The sequence below is a fragment of the Octopus sinensis genome, linkage group LG17 (genome assembly GCF_006345805.1).
Source record: "Octopus sinensis linkage group LG17, ASM634580v1, whole genome shotgun sequence".
NCBI lineage: Eukaryota > Metazoa > Mollusca > Cephalopoda > Octopoda > Octopodidae > Octopus > Octopus sinensis.
The window spans coordinates 44,825,758-44,851,179 of NC_043013.1; the positions used below are offsets into that span (position 1 = coordinate 44,825,758).

General features: G+C 37.6%; 1 protein-coding gene across 1 annotated transcript in view; it reads right to left on the reverse strand.

Moving 5' to 3' along the window:
- Window positions 1–12,627, reverse strand: part of LOC118766647 — a 32,904-nt gene extending 20,277 nt beyond the window's left edge. Inside the window, exons 1-4 of the mRNA XM_036510205.1 lie at window positions 12,480–12,627; window positions 10,212–10,373; window positions 5,564–5,767; window positions 2,231–2,458 (exon numbers count right to left, since the gene is read on the reverse strand). Of these exons, the coding sequence (XP_036366098.1) occupies window positions 2,231–2,458; window positions 5,564–5,767; window positions 10,212–10,373; window positions 12,480–12,498 (613 nt within the window). The 5' untranslated portion in view covers window positions 12,499–12,627. The remainder of the gene's footprint in view (window positions 1–2,230; window positions 2,459–5,563; window positions 5,768–10,211; window positions 10,374–12,479) is intronic.
- Between the last annotated feature and the right edge of the window lie 12,795 nt (window positions 12,628–25,422).

The window sequence follows — 25,422 nt, forward strand, 5'->3', positions numbered from 1 at the left end:
ATTAGGGGAGATAATAGGGTTAAATGACCTCGCTCCAACATAAGAGTGTTGTGTGTGTATGAGAGAGTGTGTGTGTGTGTGTATGAGAGAGTATTAGTGCGTATGAGAGGTTTGGACGTGTGTATGTATATATGATGTGATGTGTAAAGTCGTATGATGTAGTGTAGAGAGAGGAGATGAGGGAAGAGGGGGTAAGGGGGGGGGGGGAGGGAGGGGGGATATATATATATAGTTAATCCAAACATGAAAACACAAAGAGAAAACACAACAACGCGAGGACGTGGAACAAGTATAGTGTTATTGGATGCTCAGGAAAGGAAAGAAAGAAGGAGAATTTAACGTTTCGAGCGAAGCTCTTCGTCAGAAACATAGGAAAAGGAAAGAGCCAAGGAAAGGAATACGGAGGCAAAAAATCGCCAACGGTACACACGCGGTCACATTTAGGTTTTTTTGGGGTATGTGTATGTATTACTAAATGTATATTATTTTTCTGATGTTAGTTCTTTGTAAATGTTTTTTATTTTAAACGGACATATCTTTTTAATTTATTTTAATTTGTTTTGCCATTAATTAATTTACCCTGGATATACCGATATTTTTCCTTCTACTAAAGCTAATTTTTGATTTGAGCTTTTCTTCGATTTTTATAATAGGATTTTAAATCGTAATTGTAATTTCACATAACCGGTTATTGAAAAGACTTTTAGTTGAAAGAACCAATGAAACAAAACCATTTTCAAACGTGTATCTATCAACGAATTTATGCATATAGCCTTATTGTTGTTCCATTCTCAACCAAAACTGTCCAACGAATATGGGAACGTGAAACTCTGAGAAACAGTTTTTGTGATGTCTTTGTAACTTTATTAATAATATATATATATAGTCAATTCAAATAAACGGATATAAACGGACAACATGAAGACGAGCATGGAAAATGCATAAACTTGACGCTCGGTGAAAGGAGAGAGTTTGATGTTTCAAACAAACCTCTTCGTCGGAAAGGAGAAAAGAAAAAGTCTAAAGAAGGAGAAGAAATCACCAAAGGCACACGTGTAGTTACATATATAAACATATATACATAAATACATACATATATTGTACTTCTTCAAATTAATACAACACTACATTAACGCCTAACGGAAACCAACAGATCGGACAATATAATCTGAGATACACGATACTCGGGACAGTAACGGAGTGATCATCAAACACGTTTGATAATTGGTTAAATATGTCCAGTCACCATCCTCACAAAGCAAGCTCAGTGGGGTTACCAATAGTGCTCACAAGCAACCTGACATATATATATATTTAAAGGGCTAAAAAACCACTACGTGGTTAGCCATATGCTAGAAGTAGATCACCTGAGATCAAACTACAAAGAAAAGAATGTTCTCTAGAGAAAAATTCAGCGGACACCAGAACAATATGCGGGCAAGACAGGTGAAAATTATATTAAAAAACAAAAATTAATCGCAGACCTGGGTTTCGCCTATTAACGAATGAATCACTTATGTAATTGTAATCGTCCGTAGGGCTCGTCAGTACGATCGTTCCACAGGTAATATAATTTGTAAAACTAACCACCAGTTTTCCGTATAAAAACAGACACGTGCATAGTTTCACCGATTACATTGGGGTTAATTTCAAATATCTGAGTTCTGGCGCGCTAAAATTCCGGTTTTTTAGCCCTTTAAATATACACATGTATTAGAATTTTCTCTGATTCTTCAGATTTTTGTATGCTAAGCTACTCGTTTTAAATTGATATTAATTAAATTAATATTCAATTTATCTCCCTCATTATTTAAATGTTAAAATAATTTATATATATATAAATATATATATATATATACATATATAAACATATATATATATATATATGTGTGTGTGTGTGTGTGTGTGTGTGTGTGTGTGTGCGTGTGTGTGTGTGTGTGTGTGTTGTATATATTCTTTCGTATTTTTTCATTTGTCTTGCTTATTTTTACACTTTGGTTTTTTTGCTGAATTTTTTCTTGAGAACACATTCTTCGTGGAAAATTACGATTTTGACGTCTATATCTAGCATAAAAGATGTCCACTTTTAGTGGTCAGTTCTCTGAATATATATATATTATCTTTTACTTCTTTACGAAATCCAACGGCGAGAGAGGGGTCTAAGATGGCGGAAGTACGTTTTCCCAAAACTGGGATCTTTCTAAAGAGAGAAAGAAGATATTCTTATTACGTGTTGCCGTGGTTGTCGGTAAAGTTGTGGTTGTGGTAGTTGGCAATGCTGTGGTTGTAGTTATGGAACCTGGTGTACATTCAGCAAAGACAGCTGGGTAGCAATTTTTTTCTATGTAGTCAAAGAGTTCGTCTGGACCGCACGATAGTTCAACTTCAACGTTGTTGATGCATTCAAAATATTTCTTGCAGTCGTTTTTATTGGGTCTTCTGCCAGTACTTTTACAAGCTGAAAGGACAGAATAGAACTGAGTAAACAGAAATACTGCACGATAATATGAACATACGCATATGTACATATAAAACATTTATGTTAAGCCTTCAGTGGGTATATATACCAACGTATAGATGTACGAATGCAGTAGGATATAACATATATGAATCCTCTTCGGTTGTTCTGTCAACTGAACTGCATGTTCACTAAATTAGCGTACCAGTTGCCGAGTATTCCACAGTCATGAGAGATAACATTCACGTAATCCCCGGGGAGAATCATCGTGTGCCATCGTGTAGCATAGTGTGGCCTCCCACTCGGCTACACTATGCTAAAAACTATGACACGCACACAAGTTGTATACACATATACACACAGAAGCATACACACATATACACAAACACTCACGCATACACACACACACACACACACACCACACAAACAAACAAGGACATAAACGCATGTGCACATCAGGATACACACCTTGGAAGAACGGAATGGAGTAAGTGAAGGAAGAACACACACGAAAGTGAAAAGTGTCGCTGAAGAGGTCACAGGTGTGTGACGAAAGATTTAGGGACAATGGACATGAGTTAAAAGAGTGAAGAAAAATATATAGTACGTGTGTTTATTTGGCAAAAAAAATGACTAACACGAAATACAACAATGTCTGTTACAACACACGATTTTACATCAGGAATCTTGCAAAACGAATTTATAACACACAACACACACACACACATACATACATACACAGATATATATATATATATATATTAATATATATATATAATATATATTATATATATATATATGAGAGTAAATCCAAACTTACAGGGAAAAATTAGATTTAGGATTAAATCAAATTTCACAGTATAAATATAAATTAAATTAGAGATAAAACCACTATTAGGCAAATCAAACAGTGAAAAACATAAACCAAAACATAAAAATAAATATAATTAATATAATATACAAAAAAATAAAAACTATAAAATTTAAAATTAAATTATTTAAATTTAAAATTTTTATATATTTTTTATATTTTTTAAATTTTAAATTTATAAATTTTTAAACTTTTAATTTTTTAATATTTATATTTAGATTTATTAATTTTTTTAATATATAACTGTCAAAAGGTATTAAAAAGTTTAATATAATATAATAAGTATATATATATTATATATATATCTTTTAATTTAGTTTATGGGAAACGTTTTAAATATGCAAATAAAGCTCCTATTTTATTATGCCGGCCACAGTTTAATGATGTTGACTGATGAACCAGTTCTTTGGGGTTGCATCGAGCTGGTCGAGTTGCAATGACCACAGATACTACGGACAGCACTATAATCATCCCAGGAACACGGGCCGTGATCTTAAGGGACATGTTATTTGTGGAAACGCGCGTAGCGATACATTAAACGTTTATAAATTCCATCCAATGATTTTTGTTATTATTATTATTATTCAGTAGTTTTATTTTTATAGCGTACTTTCACTGCACTACCGAGTGCAGCTCTGTGTGCATTGAGTATGTGCTGTGGTTTGCTGTGATTCTCTTATGGTTACTGTATTGAAAGTGTTTTACTTAGGATGTGTACAGTGTCTAAGTACTGCTATTTTCTGTATGTTATATAAACTTGTAAGTCCTCGTGTTTTTGCTATGTATTTGAATGTTTTTATCATACCTAATGCGCCTACTATGATAGGAATTGTTTCTGTTTTTAGACTCCACATTCGAGTTACTTCAGTTTCCAGGTCTTTGTATTTTGAAAGTCTCTCCATTTCTTTTAGAGAAACGTTGTCATCTGTTGGTATTGATGCATCAATTAGAAAGCATTTTTTCTTCGTGACCTATGACAACTATATCTGGCATATTGGCCTTAATTTCTTCATCTGTGTATATTGACATATCCCATAGTATTGTTTTCTCATTTTCTGTGACCTCTTCTGGCGTGTGCCTATACCATCTTTTTTCTGTTGTTATTCCATATTATTACTATTGTTATTATTATTATTATTATTATTATTATTATTATTATTATTATTATTATTATTATTATTATTTGTGTGTGTGTGTATGTATGTATATACAATGCTGTTACATCATCAACATTTGTTTATTCTACGCAAATGAGGTATATAGTATATGAGATATAGTACAGTATATAATATATATATAGTATATGTTATACGATGTTACCAAATCTCTAAGAAGCAAAAAGAATAATAGGTGAATCCCTGAAATGGGAACAATTAATTATGAAACGAATGAGTAATTTTCTGTTTACTTAAGGGACCCTGTACTATACATATTTCAGGTGTTCTGATTTACGCTTCGTTCTATACAACACACACACACACACACACACACACACACACACACACACACACACACATATATATATAAACGAATTTCCAAATCAATCAGGTATAACCTTTTAGCATTAAATGCATCTGCATTTCGTGCAGTGGTGTCTTGATTATAATATATTTATATATATTTATCTGAAATAGAATACCCACATATCTATTAATACCCAAAACTGAATTATATATATTTATATATATATATATATATATATAAAGTTAATCCAAATAAGAAAGCACAAAAAAACACAACGCGAGGACGTGGAACAAATATAGTATTATTGGACGCTCAGGAAAGAAGGAATGAAGGAGGGTTTAACGTTTCGAGCGGAGCTCTTCGTCGGAAACATAGGAGAAGGAAAGGCCCAGAGAAGGGAAGACAAAGGAAAAAATCGCCAATATATATATATATATATACTATATTATATAAATATATTGGATAAAGATAGTTATGGCCAGTCTATGGGGTTACCCTGGGTTTCACATTCATAAACCGCTTAATTTTACGGCGCCTCATCAGACCCTAATGGCCGGTGGCCTATAACCTCTCTTCAAAGTGGAGAGAGAAAAGACCTCGTAGCTAGTTGCTCAACGCACTGACAGTGGAATTGAGTTAAACGCAAGTGATTGTCTGTCTTAGACCGCTATTCGTAATCGACGTGGTTGGCTTGTAGGTTCCAAGACTTCAGTATGAATATCCCGAAGTGTACATGAGAAAGAATTAAAAGAAAATGTATGTTATATTACGTGGAAGAGTAGTAGTTGGTAATGCCGTGGTTGTAATTCTGGAGCCTGGTTTACACTCAGCAAAGACAGCTGGGTAACAATTCTTTTGTTTGTAGTCAAATAATTCGTCTGGCCCACACGATAACTCCCGTTCACCATCAGTTTTACATTCAAAATATTTCTTGCAGTCATTTGGGTTGGCTCTTCTGCCCGTATAATTACAATCTGGAAGGACAGAGTAGAAGAGAGTAAAAATACAAATGCAAAATGTAACACAAAATGTAACGACATACACATACGCATGCGTTGGATTATCACAGTCGGCAGATTATCGGAGAAACGATTTAATATTTGGTTACATCTCTTAACGTTTCATGTTCTAATCTTGACGAGATCTATTATGACTATTTTGACTTCCCATCTTCCTGGCTCAATAAGAGCAATTATCAGAAACGTACTGTTTGGTCGATATAATAGACTAAAATCCTTAAAAACATGGTCCTTACACGGCCGTAGTCCAATGACTGAAGCCAGTAAAAAGAGTAGAATACATACTTATATTCATACATATGTTTTAACATTCATACATACATGCATATACATACAAAAATCCAATGGTCGTACGCTATTTGCTGAATGCTTCCCAAACCTAAAAATCCTTTAGCTAGGCCTTTTCTAAGTCGGATTTTGGCTCTTTATAATAAACATCATACTGCATATTTTCTGTACCAGTACTAGTAAAACTACCTTTGATACTTCACAGACTTATAGAGAAATCTAGCTTACGACTTCGGTCGCTCTTCTAGTTTTTTTCCAGTGTACGGCTTTTTACAATTCTGTTAATAACACAAAAGAATCCCGAACAAATCTCCTAAATGCAACTTCTGTTTTAAGAGCGGATGAGGGTATAAACACTAGTAGACACAGTGTGTCTCTTAGGACACAGTGTCTGCTGCTATTATAAGCTTTTGAAGATTGATAAAAAAAAGAAAGACTAATAATAAAATCTCTAATATTAATACCCTTTCTATAGATGCATTTTTATTTCGTTTTGTACAAACTTGCACTCTCACAGCATTTCATAAACTCAAATTTTTTCTTACCTAATTCAGTCTAATTTCTGTAATATGCTCTGGCATTTAATTAAGGAAGAAGGTAATATCGGACTGACATGCCATTCTATATTTAAGTAGTTAAGCGCTTCATTCAGGGAAATTTCATTCTGATGCTGTTTTAAGTCTTTGTTCTGTGTTCTCGATCGGTAAAATTACTACACACATGAGACGGATGTAAGCTAATGATGGAGGCCAAAATAACCAAGGCATTCCCAAACAGTATCAATGCTGCAGGTCAATGTTGGAACGAGCAATGCTGTCAGATGTTGAAACCGTTATGGTCGCCAGTCGACAGCTGATGAAGGGAATCTTCCGCAGCGCAAGTCGAATGTAAAATATATAGTATTGGGTATAATTAGAGATAGCCAGATCTAGATGAAGTGAGAAGGTATCTGACCATCGATCAAAGAACTCACCATCAGTATCTTGTTCCGGAGTTGCGCATTATCCATTATCAAGTGACTTAATTTTCATGTGAAACAGTGTAAAGAAAACCTATCTGTCGTTGTTCTTAGATGTTGTAGTCGTAATTTTTGGTGGCAGAGACTGCGAGGGTTGAAACTTGTTGCAACAACACACTGCCCTTCATCTATCCACGTAGTCTCACATCTTTTATTTTTTTACTTGTTTCAATAATTCGACTGTGGCCATGCTGGGGCAATGCCTTGAAGAAATTTTAGTCGAACGAATCGATCCCACTACTTATTCTCTTAAGCCTGGTACATATTCAATCGGTCTGTTTTGCTGAACCACCATGTTACGGGGACGCAGGGGACAAATATAGACAGAAAAACACACAAGCATAAATGTGTATATATATATGTGTGTGTGTGTGTGTGTGTGTGTGTGGTGTGTGTGTGTGTGCGCGTGTGTATGTGTGTGTGTGTGTGTGTGTGGTGTGTGCGCGCGCGCGTGTGTGTGTGTGTGTGTGTTGTGGGTGTGCGCGTGTGTGTGTGGTGTGTGTGCGCGCGTGTGTGTGTGTTGTGTGTGTGTGTGTGCCCGCGCGGTGTGTGTGTTGTGTGTTTGTGTGTGCGCGCGCGCGTGTGTGTGGTGTGGTGTGTGTGTGTGTGTGTGCGCGTGTGTGTGTGTGTGTGTGTGTGTATGTATGTATGTATGAATGTATGTATGTATACGATGGGCTTCTTTCAATTTTCCGTCTACCAAATCCACTCACAAGGCTTTGGTCGGCCCGAGGCAGTAGTAGAAGGCACGAACCCAATGTGCTACGCATGTGGTTGGGAAACAAACTTCTTACCACACAGCCATTGGTTAGTATTTTTTTCTTTTTTTTTGTTTCTTTCGGCAGTTTCCTAAAGCAACACCCTTCCTACTCGACCAGACGAGCATAGAAAAAAAATCCACACAGAAATACACACCAAGTCGACAACACCGAGCTAGGATGCTATTCCTCTCGATTCATAGCTGGATGACGAAACTAGCAATGAATACAGGGGAATAGCAACTGCTGCACCGTGAACGAGAACACCGTGCCTGCCTCCGCTGTGGCTACCACCCGAATTTGCGGGAGGAACAATAAATTAGTCACTGGGTATAGTGCAACACTGCAAGAATGGCACAGTATTAGGATTTTTTCGGTTTGAACGGCAGTTTTTTCTAGCGGTGTCATATGAAATTGTCATCCATAATTATGACCCTAGTATCGATCTATTGCATTTCAATCTGTTTTAGGGTTAGGGTTAGAGTTAGGTTTAGTTAGGGCTAGTTAGGGTTAGGGTTTGGGGTGGGGGAAAGGTATCTTTTTTTCTTCACAAATGTAAATAAACCCAATCTGTTTCTTAAACGAGGGTCATATTCATACGGCACAGAATGTTTTCACCTCAATAGACGTCAATGATTGGTTGAAATTGCAGAAATTGAAGAAAAAAACAACAAATATCTTACAAACTATAGAATTCTCTCAATAAAGCCATGAGAAAAAGATGTTTTATAAACACATTCTTCCAGTATACGAAGTGTAAAAGTGTTTAGTTACGTGGAAATTATTTTTAAAAACTGCCGTTCAAACCGGAAAGATCCCAGCATTACCTTTACGAATTATCACAGCATTTCCGAGTGTACCGTATATATGAGCACACAGATATAGACTGGACAGTTGGGGAAGTACAATATATCCTAACTATTACACTACATCCCCTTACGATTCATAATTACATGTCACAGTTCGTCCTCAGCTAAGCAGAGATATCGCATAACTTGCGTACCGTTTTCTGAGTATCGTTTCTCGTTGTACGACCGACTGAATCCTCGATAGGAGCTGAACTGGGCCTACACAACGATAACAAGAAGGCATTTTTTTATAACACCATACTCTAGTAAAGCTTCTCAAATGGACGAATTAAGGATTAATCATTCAATATGGTAAATATTGAGTAACTGGTGAAAATATGATTAGCTAATTGAGAGTTCAAATTAACAAAGTTCTTTACTTATAATTATGAGGAGAAGGATACTGGCCACCCTTGATGCACCCAAAATAAAGGATTTTTTAATAATTAATCTCTTCTTCTCGGGAAGCAATTCGTAACTGGATTGCGCTTTAAAGGAATGTATTGCTATCTTATAATAATTGTGCTTGTAGTTGCGTTACAAGAGGGACAAGTGATTGGAGGAACATAATGTATATTACGTGGTTTAAAAAATTAGCTGAAGATAGAGGAAGAGAGTTAGAAATATAATTTTAGCCCAAGGTGCCATGCAGTGGCACCTTGGACAAGTGTCTTCTACTATTGCCTCGGGCCAACCAAAGCCTTGTGAGTGGATTTGGTAGACGAAAACTGAAAGAAGCCCGTCGTATATATATGTATATATATGTTTAGGAGTGTGAATATGTTTGTGTGTCTGTGTTTGTCCCCCCCACCCCGCCCAACATCGCTTGACAACCGATGCTGGTGTGTTTACGTCCCCGTCACTTAGCGGTTCGACAAAAGAGACCGATAGAATAAGTACTAGGCTTACAAAGAATAAGTCCTGGGGTGGATCTGCTCGACTAAAGGCGGTGCTCCAGCATGGCCGCAGTCAAACGACTGAAACAAGTAAAAGAGTAAAAGAAAAAAAAAGAGAGGGATGATGTTCTGATGGTGAGGTTAAAGAAAGGTAAAGAGAGTGGAGAGAGAGACAGAGAGAGAGATGGTGATCGCGGCGGTGGTAGTGGTGGTGGTAGTGGTGGTGGTGGTGGTGGTAGTGGTGGTGGTGGTGGTGGTAGTGGTGGTGGTGGTGATCGGTTCGTGAAATGTGCATTTTTTTTTAATTTGAACTAATTTTTTTATATCACCAATCACCTAACGCATGCGCATAAGTGCAACTCCTTGAAATATTCAAGCTTATTTACCTGGCAGATATATGCAATTTAACTAAAGGTTGTATCAGGTTGTTTTTTGTTTTGTTTGTTTTTTTTCTTTTGGAGAAAGCTTTCAGAAATAACCCAAGAGATTTACCATTAATTCCGTGAACTATTCACGGGTCCCTCTAATTATAACTAGACTGCAAGCCGTATTGCATTGGGTCACTACTATATGCTGATACGAATACGTTACCTTTACGTATGCACTTAGCAAAAACTGCTGGATAACACTGTCGTTGGTCGCCGTCGAAATGTTCATTTTGGCCACATGACTTTTCAACTTTAACTCCAGAGATACATTCAAAATACTTGCTACAATTGAACAGGTTGGGTTCTCTGCCAAGGAAATTACAGCCTATAAATAAATATATAAATAAATTAAGTTCATTGATTAAAGAATAATTTTACTTATATATTAAGGCGGCGTGTTGGCAGAAACGTTAGCACGCCGGGCGAAATGGTTAGGAGTGTTTCGTCTATCTTTACGTTCTGAGTTCAAATTCCGCCGAGGTCGACTTTCCCCTTCGGTGTCGATAAATTAAGTACCAGTTGCGTACTGGGGTCGATTTAATCGACTAGGTCCCCTCCCACAAAATTTCAGACCTTTTGCCTAGATAGTAAAATAATTATATATATATATATATATATATATATATAATATATATATATATATATTATATATATATATATATATATATATATATATATATATATATATATATATATATATATCGGCACAGGAGTGGCTGTGTGGTAAGTAGCTTGCTAACCAGCCACATGGTTCCGGGTTCAGTCCCACTGCGTGGCGTCTTGGGCAAGTGTCTTCTGCTATGGCCCCGGGCCGACCAATGCCTTGTGAGTGGATTTGGTAGACGGAAACTGAAAGAAGCCTGTCGTATATATATGTGTGTGTGCGTTTGTGTTTGTCTGCCTAGCATTGCTTGACAACCGATGCTGGTGTGTTTACGTCCCCGTCACTTAGCGGTTCGGCAAAAGAGACCGATAGAATAAGTACTGGGCTTACAAAGAATAAGTCCTGAGGTCGATTTGCTCGACTAAAGGCGGTGCTCCAGCATGGCCGCAGTCAAATGACTGAAACAAGTAAAAGAGTATATATATATATATGTAAACTTGTGAATGATTGAGAAATATTTTGATGAATTTTTATTTAACAATAAAAGAAAAGTCTTAATATGTGTGTGTATACGTATATAGTGGCTATATTTTTTGGTATGTTTTACAATTAAACACTTCCTGGTAGCTGGTATGTATCAGCCGGTTTCATTCGATGACAAAAAAGACTGTTATTTTTCCATATTCAAAGAAGATACAGCGACTTCTTAAACTCTCTCTTTCCAGAGAATATCTTAAATAATCTTTTCTACTCTGGGCTCAAGGCATGAAATTTGGTGGAGGGGACTAGTCGATTACATCGACCCCTATCTTTCACTGATATTTAATTTACCGACCCCAGAAGGATGAAAGGCAAAGTCGACCTCGGCGGAATTTGAACTCAGAACGTAGCTGTAGACGAAATACAGCTAAGCATTTCCCCACAGCGTGCTAACGATTCTACTAGCTCGCCACCTTGAAAATATCTTAAATAATATCAACAAAAATATTCTTAATTTTCGTTGGAGAAATTGGAAACAAAATAAGTAAACTTACATAGAAGCAAAACATTTAAGTTATGAAAGTAATAACTATTCTTTTTACAATAGGCACAAGACTTGAAATTCTACCCGACTAGGTAAGTCGGGTGCATTGATCCTGGTGCCGAACTATTGCGTATTTCATTGACCCCGAAATATAAAGACGGCCCCGCATATAGGAACAAATATAGGGACGAATAGCTACTAAGTATTTTGCCTGGCGTGCTAACGATTCTGCCAGCTAGACGAATAATAATAATAATAATTATTATTATTATTATTATTATTATTGCCCGAAACAATGAAAGGTAAAGTTAACTCCGGCGAAGAAGGAAGGAAGGAAGGAAGGAAGGAAGGAAGGAAGGAAGAAAGAAGAAGAAGAAAGAAGAAGAGAAGGAGGAGGAGGAGGAGAGGAGGAGAAGGAGAAGAAGAAGAAGAAGAAGAAGAAGAAGAAGAAGAAGAAGGAGGGGAGAAGAAGAAGAAGAAGAAGAAGAAGAAGAAAAGAAGAGAAGAAAAAGAAGAAGAAGAAGAAGGAGGAGGAGGAGGAGGAGGAGGAGGAGGAGGAGAAGGAGAAGAAGAAGAAGAAGAAGAAGGAGAAGAAGAAGAAGAAGAAGAAGAAGAAGAAGAAGAAGGAGAAGGAGAAGAAGAAGAAGAAGAAGAAGAAGAAGAAGAAGAAGAAGAGAAGAAGAAGAAGAAGAAGAAGCAACAAAGATAACGAGTAAAACTTATTGACTTGATTATGTACTGAGCCGATGCGAAAAGATAAGACAAGGAGTTGAAGAATTAACGCAATGACGTCATGGATTTACCTGGTGCAGTTGTAGTCATCAGGGTAGTGGTAGTAGTTGTTGGTACTGTTGTTGGTTCTGTTGTTGGTTCTGTTGTTGGTTCTGTTGTTGGTTCTGTTGTTGGTACTGTTGTTGGTACTGTTGTTGGTTCTGTTGTTGGTTCTGTTGTTGGTTCTGTTGTTGGTTCTGTTGTTGGTTCTGTTGTTGGTTCTGTTGTTGGTTCTGTTGTTGGTTCTGTTGTTGGTTCTGTTGTTGGTTCTGTTGTTGGTTCTGTTGTTGGTACTGTTGTTGGTTCTGTTGTTGGTTCTGTTGTTGGTTCTGTTGTTGGTTCTGTTGTTGGTTCTGTTGTTGGTACTGTTGTTGGTTCTGTTGTTGGTTCTGTTGTTGGTACTGTTGTTGGTTCTGTTGTTGGTTCTGTTGTTGGTTCTGTTGTTGGTTCTGTTGTTGGTACTGTTGTTGGTTCTGTTGTTGGTTCTGTTGTTGGTTCTGTTGTTGGTTCTGTTGTTGGTACTGTTGTTGGTTCTGTTGTTGGTTCTGTTGTTGGTTCTGTTGTTGGTTCTGTTGTTGGTACTGTTGTTGGTTCTGTTGTTGGTTCTGTTGTTGGTACTGTTGTTGGTTCTGTTGTTGGTTCTGTTGTTGGTACTGTTGTTGGTTCTGTTGTTGGTACTATTGTTGATTCTGATGTTGGTTCTGATGTTGGTTCTGATGTTGGTACTGTTGTTGTTACTGTTGTTGGTACTGTTGTTGGTTCTGTTGTTGGTACTATTGTTGATTCTGATGTTGGTACTATTGCTGATTCTGATGTTGGTTCTGATGTTGGTACTATTGTTGATTCTGATGTTGGTGCTATTGTTGATTCTGATGTTGGTACTATTGCTGATTCTGATGTTGGTTCTGATGTTGGTACTATTGTTGATTCTGATGTTGGTACTATTGTTGATTCTGATGTTGGTTCTGATGTTGGTACTATTGTTGATTCTGATGTTGGTACTATTGTTGATTCTGATGTTGGTTCTGATATTGATTCTGATGTTGGTACTATTGTTGATTCTGATGTTGGTTCTGATGTTGGTACTATTGTTGATTCTGATGTTGGTTCTGATGTTGGTACTATTGTTGATTCTGATGTTGGTACTATTGTTGATTCTGATGTTGGTTCTGATGTTGATTCTGATGTTGGTACTATTGTTGGTTCTGATGTTGGTACTATTGCTGATTCTGATGTTGGTTCTGATGTTGGTACTATTGTTGATTCTGATGTTGGTACTATTGATGGTACTATTGTTGATTCTGATGTTGGTTCTGATGTTGGTACTATTGTTGATTCTGATGTTGGTACTATTGTTGATTCTGATGTTGGTTCTGATGTTGGTGCTATTGTTGATTCTGATGTTGGTACTATTGTTGATTCTGATGTTGGTTCTGATGTTGGTACTATTGTTGATTCTGATGTTGGTACTATTGTTGATTCTGATGTTGGTTCTGATGTTGGTACTATTGTTGATTCTGATGTTGGTACTATTGTTGATTCTGATGTTGGTTCTGATGTTGGTACTATTGTTGATTCTGATGCTTCATACGCTTCCACCGTTGATTCTGATGTTGGTACTATTGTTGATTCTGACGTTGGTTCTGATGTTGGTACTATTGTTGATTCTGATGTTGGTACTATTGTTGATTCTGAGGTTGGTACTATTGTTGATTCTGATGTTAGTAGTGATGTTGATTCTGATGTTGGTACTATTGTTGGTTCTGATGTTGGTACTATTGTTGATTCTGATGTTGGTTCTGATGTTGGTACTATCGTTGATTCTGATGTTGGTACTATTGTTGATTCTGATGTTGGTACTATTGTTGATTCTGATGTTGGTACTATTGTTGATTCTGATGTTGGTTCTGATGTTGGTACTATTGTTGATTCTGATGTTTGTACTATTGTTGATTCTGATGTTGGTTCTGATGTTGGTACTATTGTTGATTCTGATGTTGGTACTATTGTTGATTCTGATGTTGGTTCTGATGTTGGTACTATTGTTGATTCTGATGTTGGTACTATTGTTGATTCTGATGTTGGTACTATTGTTGATTCTGATGTTGGTTCTGATGTTGGTACTATTGTTGATTCTGATGTTGGTACTATTGTTGGTACTATTGTGATTCTGATGTTGGTTCTGATGTTGGTACTATTGTTGATTCTGATGTTGGTACTATTGTTGATTCTGATGTTGGTACTATTGTTGATTCTGATGTTGGTTCTGATGTTGGTACTATTGTTGATTCTGATGTTGGTACTATTGTTGATTCTGATGTTGGTACTATTGTTGATTCTGATGTTGGTTCTGAAGTTGGTACTATTGTTGATTCTGATGTTGGTACTATTGTTGATTCTGATGTTGGTACTATTGTTGATTCTGATGTTGGTTCTGATGTTGGTACTATTGTTGGTACTATTGTTGATTCTGATGTTGGTACTACTGTTGATTCTGATGTTGGTTCTGATGTTGGTACTATTGTTGATTCTGATGTTGGTACTATTGTTGATTCTGATGTTGGTTCTGATGTTGGTACTATTGTTGATTCTGATGTTGGTACTATTGTTGATTCTGATGTTGGTTCTGATGTTGGTACTATTGTTGATTCTGATGTTGGTACTATTGTTGATTCTGATGTTGGTTCTGATGTTGGTACTATTGTTGATTCTGATGTTGGTACTATTGTTGATTCTGATGTTGGTACTATTGTTGATTCTGATGTTGGTACTATTGTTGATTCTGATGTTAGTAGTGATGTTGATTCTGATGTTGGTACTATTGTTGGTTCTGATGTTGGTACTATTGTTGATTCTGATGTTGGTTCTGATGTTGGTACTATTGTTGATTCTGATGTTGGTACTATTGTTGATTCTGATGTTGGTACTATTGTTGATTCTGATGTTGGTACTATTGTTGATTCTGATGTTGGTTCTGATGTTGGTACTATTGTTGATTCTGATGTTGGTTCTGATGTTGGTACTATTGTTGATTCTGATGTTTGTACTATTGTTGATTCTGATGTTGGTTCTGATGTTGGTACTATTGTTGATTCTGATGTTGGTACTATTGTTGATTCTGATGTTGGTTCTGATGTTGGTACTATTGTTGATTCTGATGTTGGTACTATTGTTGATTCTGATGTTGGTACTATTGTTGATTCTGATGTTGGTTCTGATGTTGGTACTATTGTTGATTCTGATGTTGGTACTATTGTTGATTCTGATGTTGGTTCTGATGTTGGTACTATTGTTGATTCTGATGTTGGTACTATTGTTGATTCTGATGTTGGTTCTGATGTTGGTACTATTGTTGATTCTGATGTTGGTACTATTGTTGATTCTGATGTTGGTACTATTGTTGATTCTGATGTTGGTTCTGATGTTGGTATTATTGTTGATTCTGATGTTGGTACTATTGTTGATTCTGATGTTGGTACTATTGTTGATTCTGATGTTGGTACTATTGTTGATTCTGATGTTGGTAGTGATGTTGATTTTGATGTTGGTACTATTGTTGGTTCTGATGTTGGTACTATTGTTGATTCTGATGTTGGTTCTGATGTTGGTACTATTGTTGATTCTGATGTTGGTACTATTGTTGATTCTGATGTTGGTTGTGATGTTGGTACTATTGTTGATTCTGATGTTGGTACTATTGTTGATTCTGATGTTGGTACTATTGTTGATTCTGATGTTGGTTCTGATGTTGGTACTATTGTTGATTCTGATGTTGGTACTATTGTTGATTCTGATGTTGGTACTATTGTTGATTCTGATGTTGGTTCTGATGTTGGTACTATTGTTGATTCTGATGTTGGTACTATTGTTGATTCTGATGTTGATTCTGATGTTGGTACTATTGTTGATTCTGATGCTTCATATGCTTCCACCGTTGATTCTGATGTTGGTTCTGATGTTGGTACTATTGTTGATTCTGATGTTGGTACTATTGTTGATTCTGATGTTGGTACTATTGTTGATTCTGATGTTGGTTCTGATGTTGGTACTATTGTTGATTCTGATGTTGGTACTATTGTTGATTCTGATGTTGGTACTATTGTTGATTCTGAGGTTGGTTCTGATGGTGTTACTATTGTTGATTCTGATGTTGGTACTATTGTTGATTCTGATGTTGGTTCTGATGTTGGTACTATTGTTGATTCTGATGTTGGTACTATTGTTGATTCTGATGTTGGTTCTGATGTTGGTACTATTGTTGATTCTGATGTTGGTACTATTGTTGATTCTGATGTTGGTACTATTGTTGATTCTGATGTTGGTTCTGATGTTGGTACTATTGTTGATTCTGATGTTGGTACTATTGTTGATTCTGATGTTGGTACTATTGTTGATTCTGATGTTGGTTCTGATGTTGATTCTGATGTTGGTACTATTGTTGATTCTGATGTTGGTACTATTGTTGATTCTGATGTTGGTTCTGATGTTGTAGTTGTGCTATTGTTGACACATGCTTCATACGCTTCCACCGTACAGTTCTTAAGCACTTTGTCAAACGCTTTGCCATCGCCACAGCTTCGATTATGATACCTTGTACCATTGTAGCATATATCTACTTTGGTGCAATCTCCTGTAACTGGCGGTTCATTTTCTGTGCAATCGGCTGAAAAAATTAATCATAATTTTCAAATAAGGAGATGATGCGAGGGTTATGCTTGTGGTATAAACTACTTTAAATTAAAGTAGGAACCTATATAATTGCAAAGTCGCAGACACGCGCATGCGTATACACCCATGGGGTTTCTTGTACGTATATTATTATATATATTCCACTCCTGATGCAGAGCTACTAGATAATTACTTCTAAGTAAATTTCAACTTCCGCACTCCTGTTGAGTTCCTCTCCCCGCCTATGTTACGACCCTCACCAGAATTTACTGGTACGTAAGAACTAACTCAGGAGAACACTTTCACGCGGTACCTTACAAGATTAACCATTGCATGTCGTAATATCCTATATGGCCCTCTTGTAAGCGGAGATATGGATTTGAAGAGGTGCTTGAGTCATACTTAGTCGTTAAACCAAGTGTACATTATTTAGGATCTTTGAGAATTAGCTTACATCTTGACATGAAATGACCTGAGTTATTCCAGCACATGGTTTCGGCTCTCAGAAAATTCTTGAGAGTTTGCATATATTTGCACCTCGGAATTTAAGACAAGTAATAAATTATTTGACAGGATTCTAATCTATTCGCTTATTATCACCAGATAATATCTCCCTGCGACATAGACATTTTTTTCACGTGTTGGAGCCCATAACCTTTGCAAACTCTCCAAAACCAGTGAGTTTGATGATCTTTAAATTCCGTTCAAACTATGGCAGATCGCACATCTGCAAGAAAGAAATGAACAGGGGAGAAGATTGAACTGTATTAACACGTGGCTGGAACTCATTTTCAATTGGTCAGACTGAAATAATCCGAACTAAAAACAACAAGAATACAAAAATAAACGAAAAATTAACTCATATATCTTAGAAGAATACGAAAATAACAAAGGACGAGAATGGCGAAAAAATTAACAATGAAGTCTTTCAAGAAGAATGAAAGAATAACAAACTGGAGACGACTGTGCAAGGTGCAATGTTAAGAGGAAATGAGATTATGAAGGTGGACGTTAAGCGTTGGTCAGTTGCAAAACGGATAGCAGAATTAGGATCAAGTGTAGACATAAAGGCATTGCAGGAAGGTTAGAATCAAACCGTGGAAAGAGACAGGCAAAAGTGAGAATGGAAATGCAACGGAGGACGAGAAACCGAGGAGACGGAGGTCCGAAAAGAGAAAGAGGGAGATAGAGAAGATGAAAGGGTTATTAGTTGAGAGAAGGGGTAGCGGATATAGCTAAGATATAGACATACTAAGGGAGACAAAAAATTTGCGTCGTGTTCCCATCAACTTAAAAGAAAAAATTTAAGCACAGATAACAACTAAAACACACAGGACATGATACAGACATAAAATTACATCAGCTGTTAAATAAAGGTTATACTGCTGGAAACTAATCGAACTCTCGGAAGAAAATGACTTGTTGATATTCAGCACGACTTCTGCCCGGTATGAAATGACCTCATACAGCTACTCAACCAATCAAACGTGGATGAGGTATAACTCGACTTGGCAAAGGTCTTCAATAAAGTTGACCATGAAATGAAATGTCAGAAACTGGATGATCTCGCTCGAGATAAAAAAAAAATTAGGGAAGAGGCTACATGATACTTTTAAGAGGTGGGAGTCAGGTTGTTGCAGCCAACGGTGTTCTTGGAAAGAAAAGGACAATTCTGAGTTACGTCGCTTGAAGTACTGCACTGGAGCCGTTGCTGTTTGTAGTGGCTCTACCCAGACATACTCTTAATTATACTAACAGCCACACTCGCAATGGGGACGATACGAAAGTATACAAGGCGGTGAGCTTGCAGAGACGTTAGCACGCCGGCCGAAATGCGTAGCCGTATTTCGTCTGAGCTACGTTCTGAGTTCAAATTCCGCCGAGGTCGACTTTGCCTTTCCTCCTTTCGGGGTCGATTAGATAAGTACCAGTTACGCACTGGGGTCGATATAATCGACTTAATCCGTTTGTCTGTCCTTGTTTGTCCCTTCTGTGTTTAGCCCCTTGTGGGTAGTAAAGAAATAAGTATACAAGTCAATCAAGGAGCAACTCCGCTCTTATCAAAAGCCGACAGCAGGATGAAGATTACGACGTGAAAATTAATGATGGAAAACATCGTAGTCAAGATATGAAAGACCGGAAGAGATTGCAATCCCCGAATTCATATATAGTGGCATTACCAAATGGGATGATACAAGTAACGGCGCATTTTATGCACGTAATGAAAATACGGATGCAAAGCGCTGGGGACAGGCAGAATGGATTCTGAGATTATTCGGAAACAGAAAATAAGAAATCATGTTGTTCCTGTGGAAGAGATGTTCAAAGCCGTCGTGGAAGCTGCCCTTAACTATTGTCGCCACATAGTGTTAAACTAACAACGAAATTTAATGCTGCATCATCAGAATTGCTTTAATGCAACAGATGAGTTACTTTCACAATGATCATTACCGAGTTTACTCTTGTTTATAGATTTTGAGTTGAGATAATCTCTAATTCTCTGTTTATTATGTGCTACTATAATCTCAGCTAAATTTCTAGTGGTTGAATATGAAAACTTTATACTATGCCGATTAAATAATTTCTCATATTTACTTGAAAATGGGAAATAATTATCTAGTGCAGCAGAGAATTTTCGAGGAATATTAGTAGCTATTGAATATGTGAATGGCACGTTATACCAAACAATATTCCTTGATTTATTCTTCTATTATTTATATTTACGTTTTTCTTAGTATTAACATTATTAATATTGGATTTTTTCCTATTGTAATTTTTATTCTTAATTTGTTTATTATTATTATTATTCAGTAGTTTTATTTTTATAGCGTGCTTTCACTTCACTACCGAGCGCAGCTCTATGTGCCTTGGGTATGTGTTGTGATTTGTTGTGATGCTCTGATGGTTACTGTATTGAAAGTGTTCTGCGTAGGATGTGTGCAGTGCCTAGTAGTGCAATTTTCTGTATGTTATATGTGTTTGTAAGTCCTGGTGTTTTTGTTATGTATTTGTCTGAATATTTTTTATCATGCCTAATGCACCTACTATGATAGGAATTGTTTCTGTTTTTAGATTCCACATTCGAGTTACCTCTATTTCCAGATCTTTGTTTTTTTATATTATTATTATATTATTATTATTATTATTATTATTATTATTATTATTATTATTATTATTGGAATTTCCAATTGCCTTAAGCAGTCTTGAAGTGTCAATGGGCTCGAGCCCAACGCTCCGATCACCACTGGTATCACTTTTACATTACTCTCTCGCATTCCATACAGTCTTGCCATTTCCATTTTCAATTCGGAGTACTTGGTGATTTTTTTCCAACCTCTTTACTCACATTACATGTCATTTGGTATGGTTACATCAATGATCTGACAGTATTTGTCTCTCTTACTCAATATGACAATATCCGGCCGACGGTGCTTGATTACACGATCTGTCTGAAAAATCATAGTCCCAGAGTATCGTTACTTTTCCATCCTCCTGCATAACTTGGTACATGCTCATGCCAGTTCTCTGTTACTTCATATTGGTATTTACAGCATAAGAGCCAATGAAGACGCGCACACACTTTATCGTGGCGGCGTTTGTATTCTTTCTGTGCAAGGCTCTCACATCTATTTATCAAGTGGATCACATTTTCCATACTCTTTTTACAGAGTCCGCATTTCTAGGTATCAGAAGTTTTATAGATGCTATACTTCACTGAAGGCGCATGGCTCAGTGGTTAGAGCGTCGAGCTTACGATCGTGAGGTTGAGCTCGAATCCCGGACCGGGTTGCATGTTGTGTTCTTGAGCAAGACACTTTATTTCATGTTGCTCCAGTTCACTCAGTTGTGGAAATGAGTTGCGACGTCACAGGTGCCAAGCTGTATCGGCCCCTTTGCCTTTCCCTTGGATAACACTGGTGGCGTGGGGAGGGAAGGTCAGTATGCATGGGCGACTGCTGGTCTTCCATAAACTACCTTGCCCGGACTTGTGCCTCGGAGGGTAACTTTCTAGGTGCAATCCCATGGTCAGTCATGACCGAAGGGGGTCTCAGCAATACTTCACTGAATTGGTAGCGAGAGCCTGGTCTTGTGCAGCAATGATCAGGCTTTCGTGGTACACTTCAAATCACCTCGCTCAAGTCATACTCACGATGCTGTATTATCCTTAACGTCCTGTGCATTCCTTTCAAACTGTCCATGCATTCTCATTTCAAGGTCTTCTTTTCTCTTCTCCTCAACTGATTATTATTATTATTATTATTATCATTATTATTATCATTATTATCATTATTATTATTATTATCATCATCATCATCATCATCATTATTATAAAATGAGAAAGCAGCGCATGCCATCAAAGAGACACTGGGGTCCAATTATACGAAGCCCAATACACTCTCTGATGGCTACCCACTGATAAGGGTACACAAGGCACATACATCACAACCATATGTGTGCGACATGGTGATCTCATATCAAGATAAACAATGCATGGCCCTGAATTGGGGCTCAATTAGAATTCTCTTCATGCCCCCCACCCCGCTCAAAAGGTCTCTGAATAAGGTTTCTTTAAGGATGATAAACAAAACACACATACTTCCAGAGGTGAATTATTCAAGCATCAAAGAATTCCTCTCAACACATGGCTATGATGCTCCCCCACTACATCTGCTCGTGATCAGAGATGCACATATCGTCAGCCCCTAAGGGACATGCTCAACTGGTTATGGTCAAACAACTAACAAGCAAATCTGTGGTATTGAGTAGAATATTTGTTGTAGCCCATCTTTTACACTTCCAATCTAGTTAAGATCAAAAGCCATCAGAGCCACTGCCTGGCACCCCATCAAAGCATTATTATTATTATTGTTGTTGTTGTTGTCGTTCTGAAAGACTCTCAGATAGTTCTTAGTTACCGTTTATAATTTACTTGAAAGCAGGCAATAACAGATCACCAAAGGTTTCAAGTAATGCCTTCTCTTGTGACTCAAAGCGACAATACTTTCCTTAGGATGCGACCTGTACACAACCATGCTCTCTTCTGGATCACCTCGAACCTGACAGCAGCTCCAATATTCTTAATATGTTTTCCAAAGCTCTTGGAAACTGCTCCTAATGCTCCAATTACCACCGGTATCACCATTACTTTCCTCATGCCCCATAACTTTCCTATCTCGTCACGCAACGGCTGCTATTCCACAATCTTTTGTTTCCTTACATTTCCCCCTTGAATCGCCTGGTATTGCAACAGCTATTATCTTTACTTCTTTTTCATGTTTATGGATGAACACGATATCCGATCGCCTTGCCTCTATGACTTGGTCGCACTGCATGTTAAAATCTCAGAGTATTTTGTAATGCTCGTTTTCCATTACTCCCTCTGGCTTATGTTCATACCATTGTTCGGCTCTCTCGTGGTTTACTTTACCGCACAACAGCCAGTGGACATATCTGGCCACATTGTCGTGTCTCCTTTTGTATTCGTGTTGTGCGAGCTTACAGCACTCACTAACAATATGGTTTATATTTTCTCCCTTCTCAGAGCACATCCTACACTGTGGCGAGTCAGTACTTTTATCAATGTGACATTTGGAGTAACTTGTTCTGAGAGCTTGCTCTTGAGTGCTGCACACTAACGCCTCAGTGGGCCTTTTTAAGTCCCCTTTCTGCAACCATTGTCAGGTTCTATTCCAATCAATCTCATCTTCATTCTTCAAGAACTGACTGTGCATTTTCTTGTCCTGCCAAATTTCCTTCATCTCCTCTCTTTGGTCTTTCTTAAATTGTGTTGTATCTACGGATTTTTAAGGTTCTCTGCATTATCACTGCTTCGATAAGGGTACTCCCTTTGACATACCAAGCCAGGCTATTCTCCTTTTCTCTTACACAACTTTCACAACACACCAATCCCTGTCCTCCTTCTTTCCTCTTTACATACAACCTTGACACATCACTCTTGGGGTGTAGTTCCTTGTTCATTGTCATTAATTTACGTGTTCTCCGGTTTGTCTCTTGTAATTCATGCTTCTTCCAAGATACTATTCCTGTCCCGTATCTCATCAAAGCAACTGCCCACGTGTTAATTGCTCTAATGTTATAGCAGCCATTTAGATGTCTTGCAAACAACTTGCACATGCAAGTGCTACCAGTTAAAAGCTCCGTATACCGGAAGCTAGCAAGTGTATGGGGTCATCATGAGAGAATGCGTGCCGTTTCGGGGCCTACCTCTCGACGGTATCAATGCGCACCGGCCCCCCTCACTGATATGAGGCCCCGCTTGCTAGATCAGCTGGTTATGAAGAACTCAATATACTTCTAGCACAAACCGAGTTCTCAAATACTCTTTCCTGTACATTTCTTCCATCTTGTGTTCGTTCATCTAATTTCTTTCAACGATACCCATATATTCTGCCTCTCCGACTTCCTTTATAGTTTCACCACTTTCCAACTTGATCCCATTGCTTTTACTGATTTTCTCCCTTTCGAGAATCATTACATCACATTTCTCGATCCCAAATTCCATGCCAATGTCTTTGCTAATCATCTGCACAGTTGCCGTCAAACTCTCAGTTTTAGCGAATAGCTTTAGGTCATTCATAAACCACAGGTTGTTTACTTTCACCCTGCCTAGCATGTGCCCCACACATATATTTCTTAAAACGCTCGTTAGTGGCAGTATGTAGACAACAAATAAGGGAGGCGACAGACTGTCCCCTTGAAAGATTCCTCTTTTGATAGTTACCTCTCCCAGTTTATCTCCCCATGCTGTGAGTTCAGCTCGCCACGTTGTCATTGAGTTTTGAATTAACTTCAGGATATTGTGGGAGACCTTAAACAGTTTAAGGCATTCAATAATTCACGAGTGAAGGACCATGCCCTATACTTTCCTGTAGTCTACCCATGCCATCGCCAAATTTTTGTGTCTCTTCTTGCAGTCAGCCAGGATAGTCTTATCGATTAGTAATTGATCCTTCGCTCCTCTGCTCTTACATCTACCATCTTTTTGTTCCACTGGTAGTAGGTCGTTCTCATCTAGATTCTGTTTGATATGATGCCCGTCTTCAGTTTCCACATCAGTGGCACACAAGAAATTGGTCGGAAATTTCCAACCGCATTCCCTTTACTTGGGTTCTTCTGGCATAGAACCGTTCTTCCTTTTGTCATCCATACCGGTACTTAGATGTCACTACTCGTATTTCGTCCATCTGTCTCGCAATTCTTTTGTGAAGAGCTGTCATGATTTTAAGCCAAAAACCCTGAACCCCATCTGGGCCAGGCGCTTTCCAGTTGGTAATTTTCCTGCACTGATCTTTAATCATCTCCTCGGTTATTCTTAAATCCTCCTACTGATACTCTCCACTCTCCTCTTTGAGTGTCTTTAACCACTCTGCTCCAGTTTCGTGTTGTTTCTCCTGAGATCATATGTTTGACCAGAATCTTTTGCTTTCTTCAGCATCCGGCACGGCTCTTTCACCTTTTTCTTTCCCATCCAGTTCCTGATAGACTCGTTGCTGATTTTGTTCGAAAGTCTGTTTAATCTGCATTGCACAATTCTCTCTTCATATCTCTTTAGTTTATGTGCTTTAGCTTTCAACCTCTTCTTTAATTCCTCAATCACAGCATTGATTCTCTTTCTCTTCCCCCTATACTTCCTTTCTAGCTCAACATATTTCTTTCTCTGAACTTCATTTCTTTTTTTTTTTTTCCATTCCAAAATATTAACGTTTTCTGGTCTCGTTAATAGACTGCGTTATTCTCCTTTTCCACCATGGTTCCTTCAGGTTATGTTGACATTTATCTTTGGCTTTCACACCAAACTTCCGGGCTATAAAGATTGAGATTGCATTTTATCAGATTGATGGCGTCTGTGATGCTATCAGTCCTTATATCACCAGTGAAATCATTTATCTTCCTGATCCATTCATCGAGTTTCTGTCTACTTTTTAAACCCCTATGAAAGTTCTATTCACCAAAGGTCCAAATATCAATGATTTTATTTAAAATGAATATCTGTTCCTCGTTCTCTCATCGCTTTCCTGATCAATAATCGCAGCCTCATGCTCATTTTCTTCCTTTAACTCTACAGCCATAGTTTCACTATCTGCATTCATTCCTCCTCCGTCCGTTCACCGCTGGTCTTACTATCCCTAAGCACCCTGCTCTTACTACTTTCTAGTTCAACTGGAGATAACCATTCATTCTTCCTGGTGACTCTAGCTTGGTCACGCAGATTTTGTTCACTTAAATCAAATAGGCCCCTCTCGCTCCAAGCCCTATGCATTCTTTTTCTATATCCCCTAGCGGGTA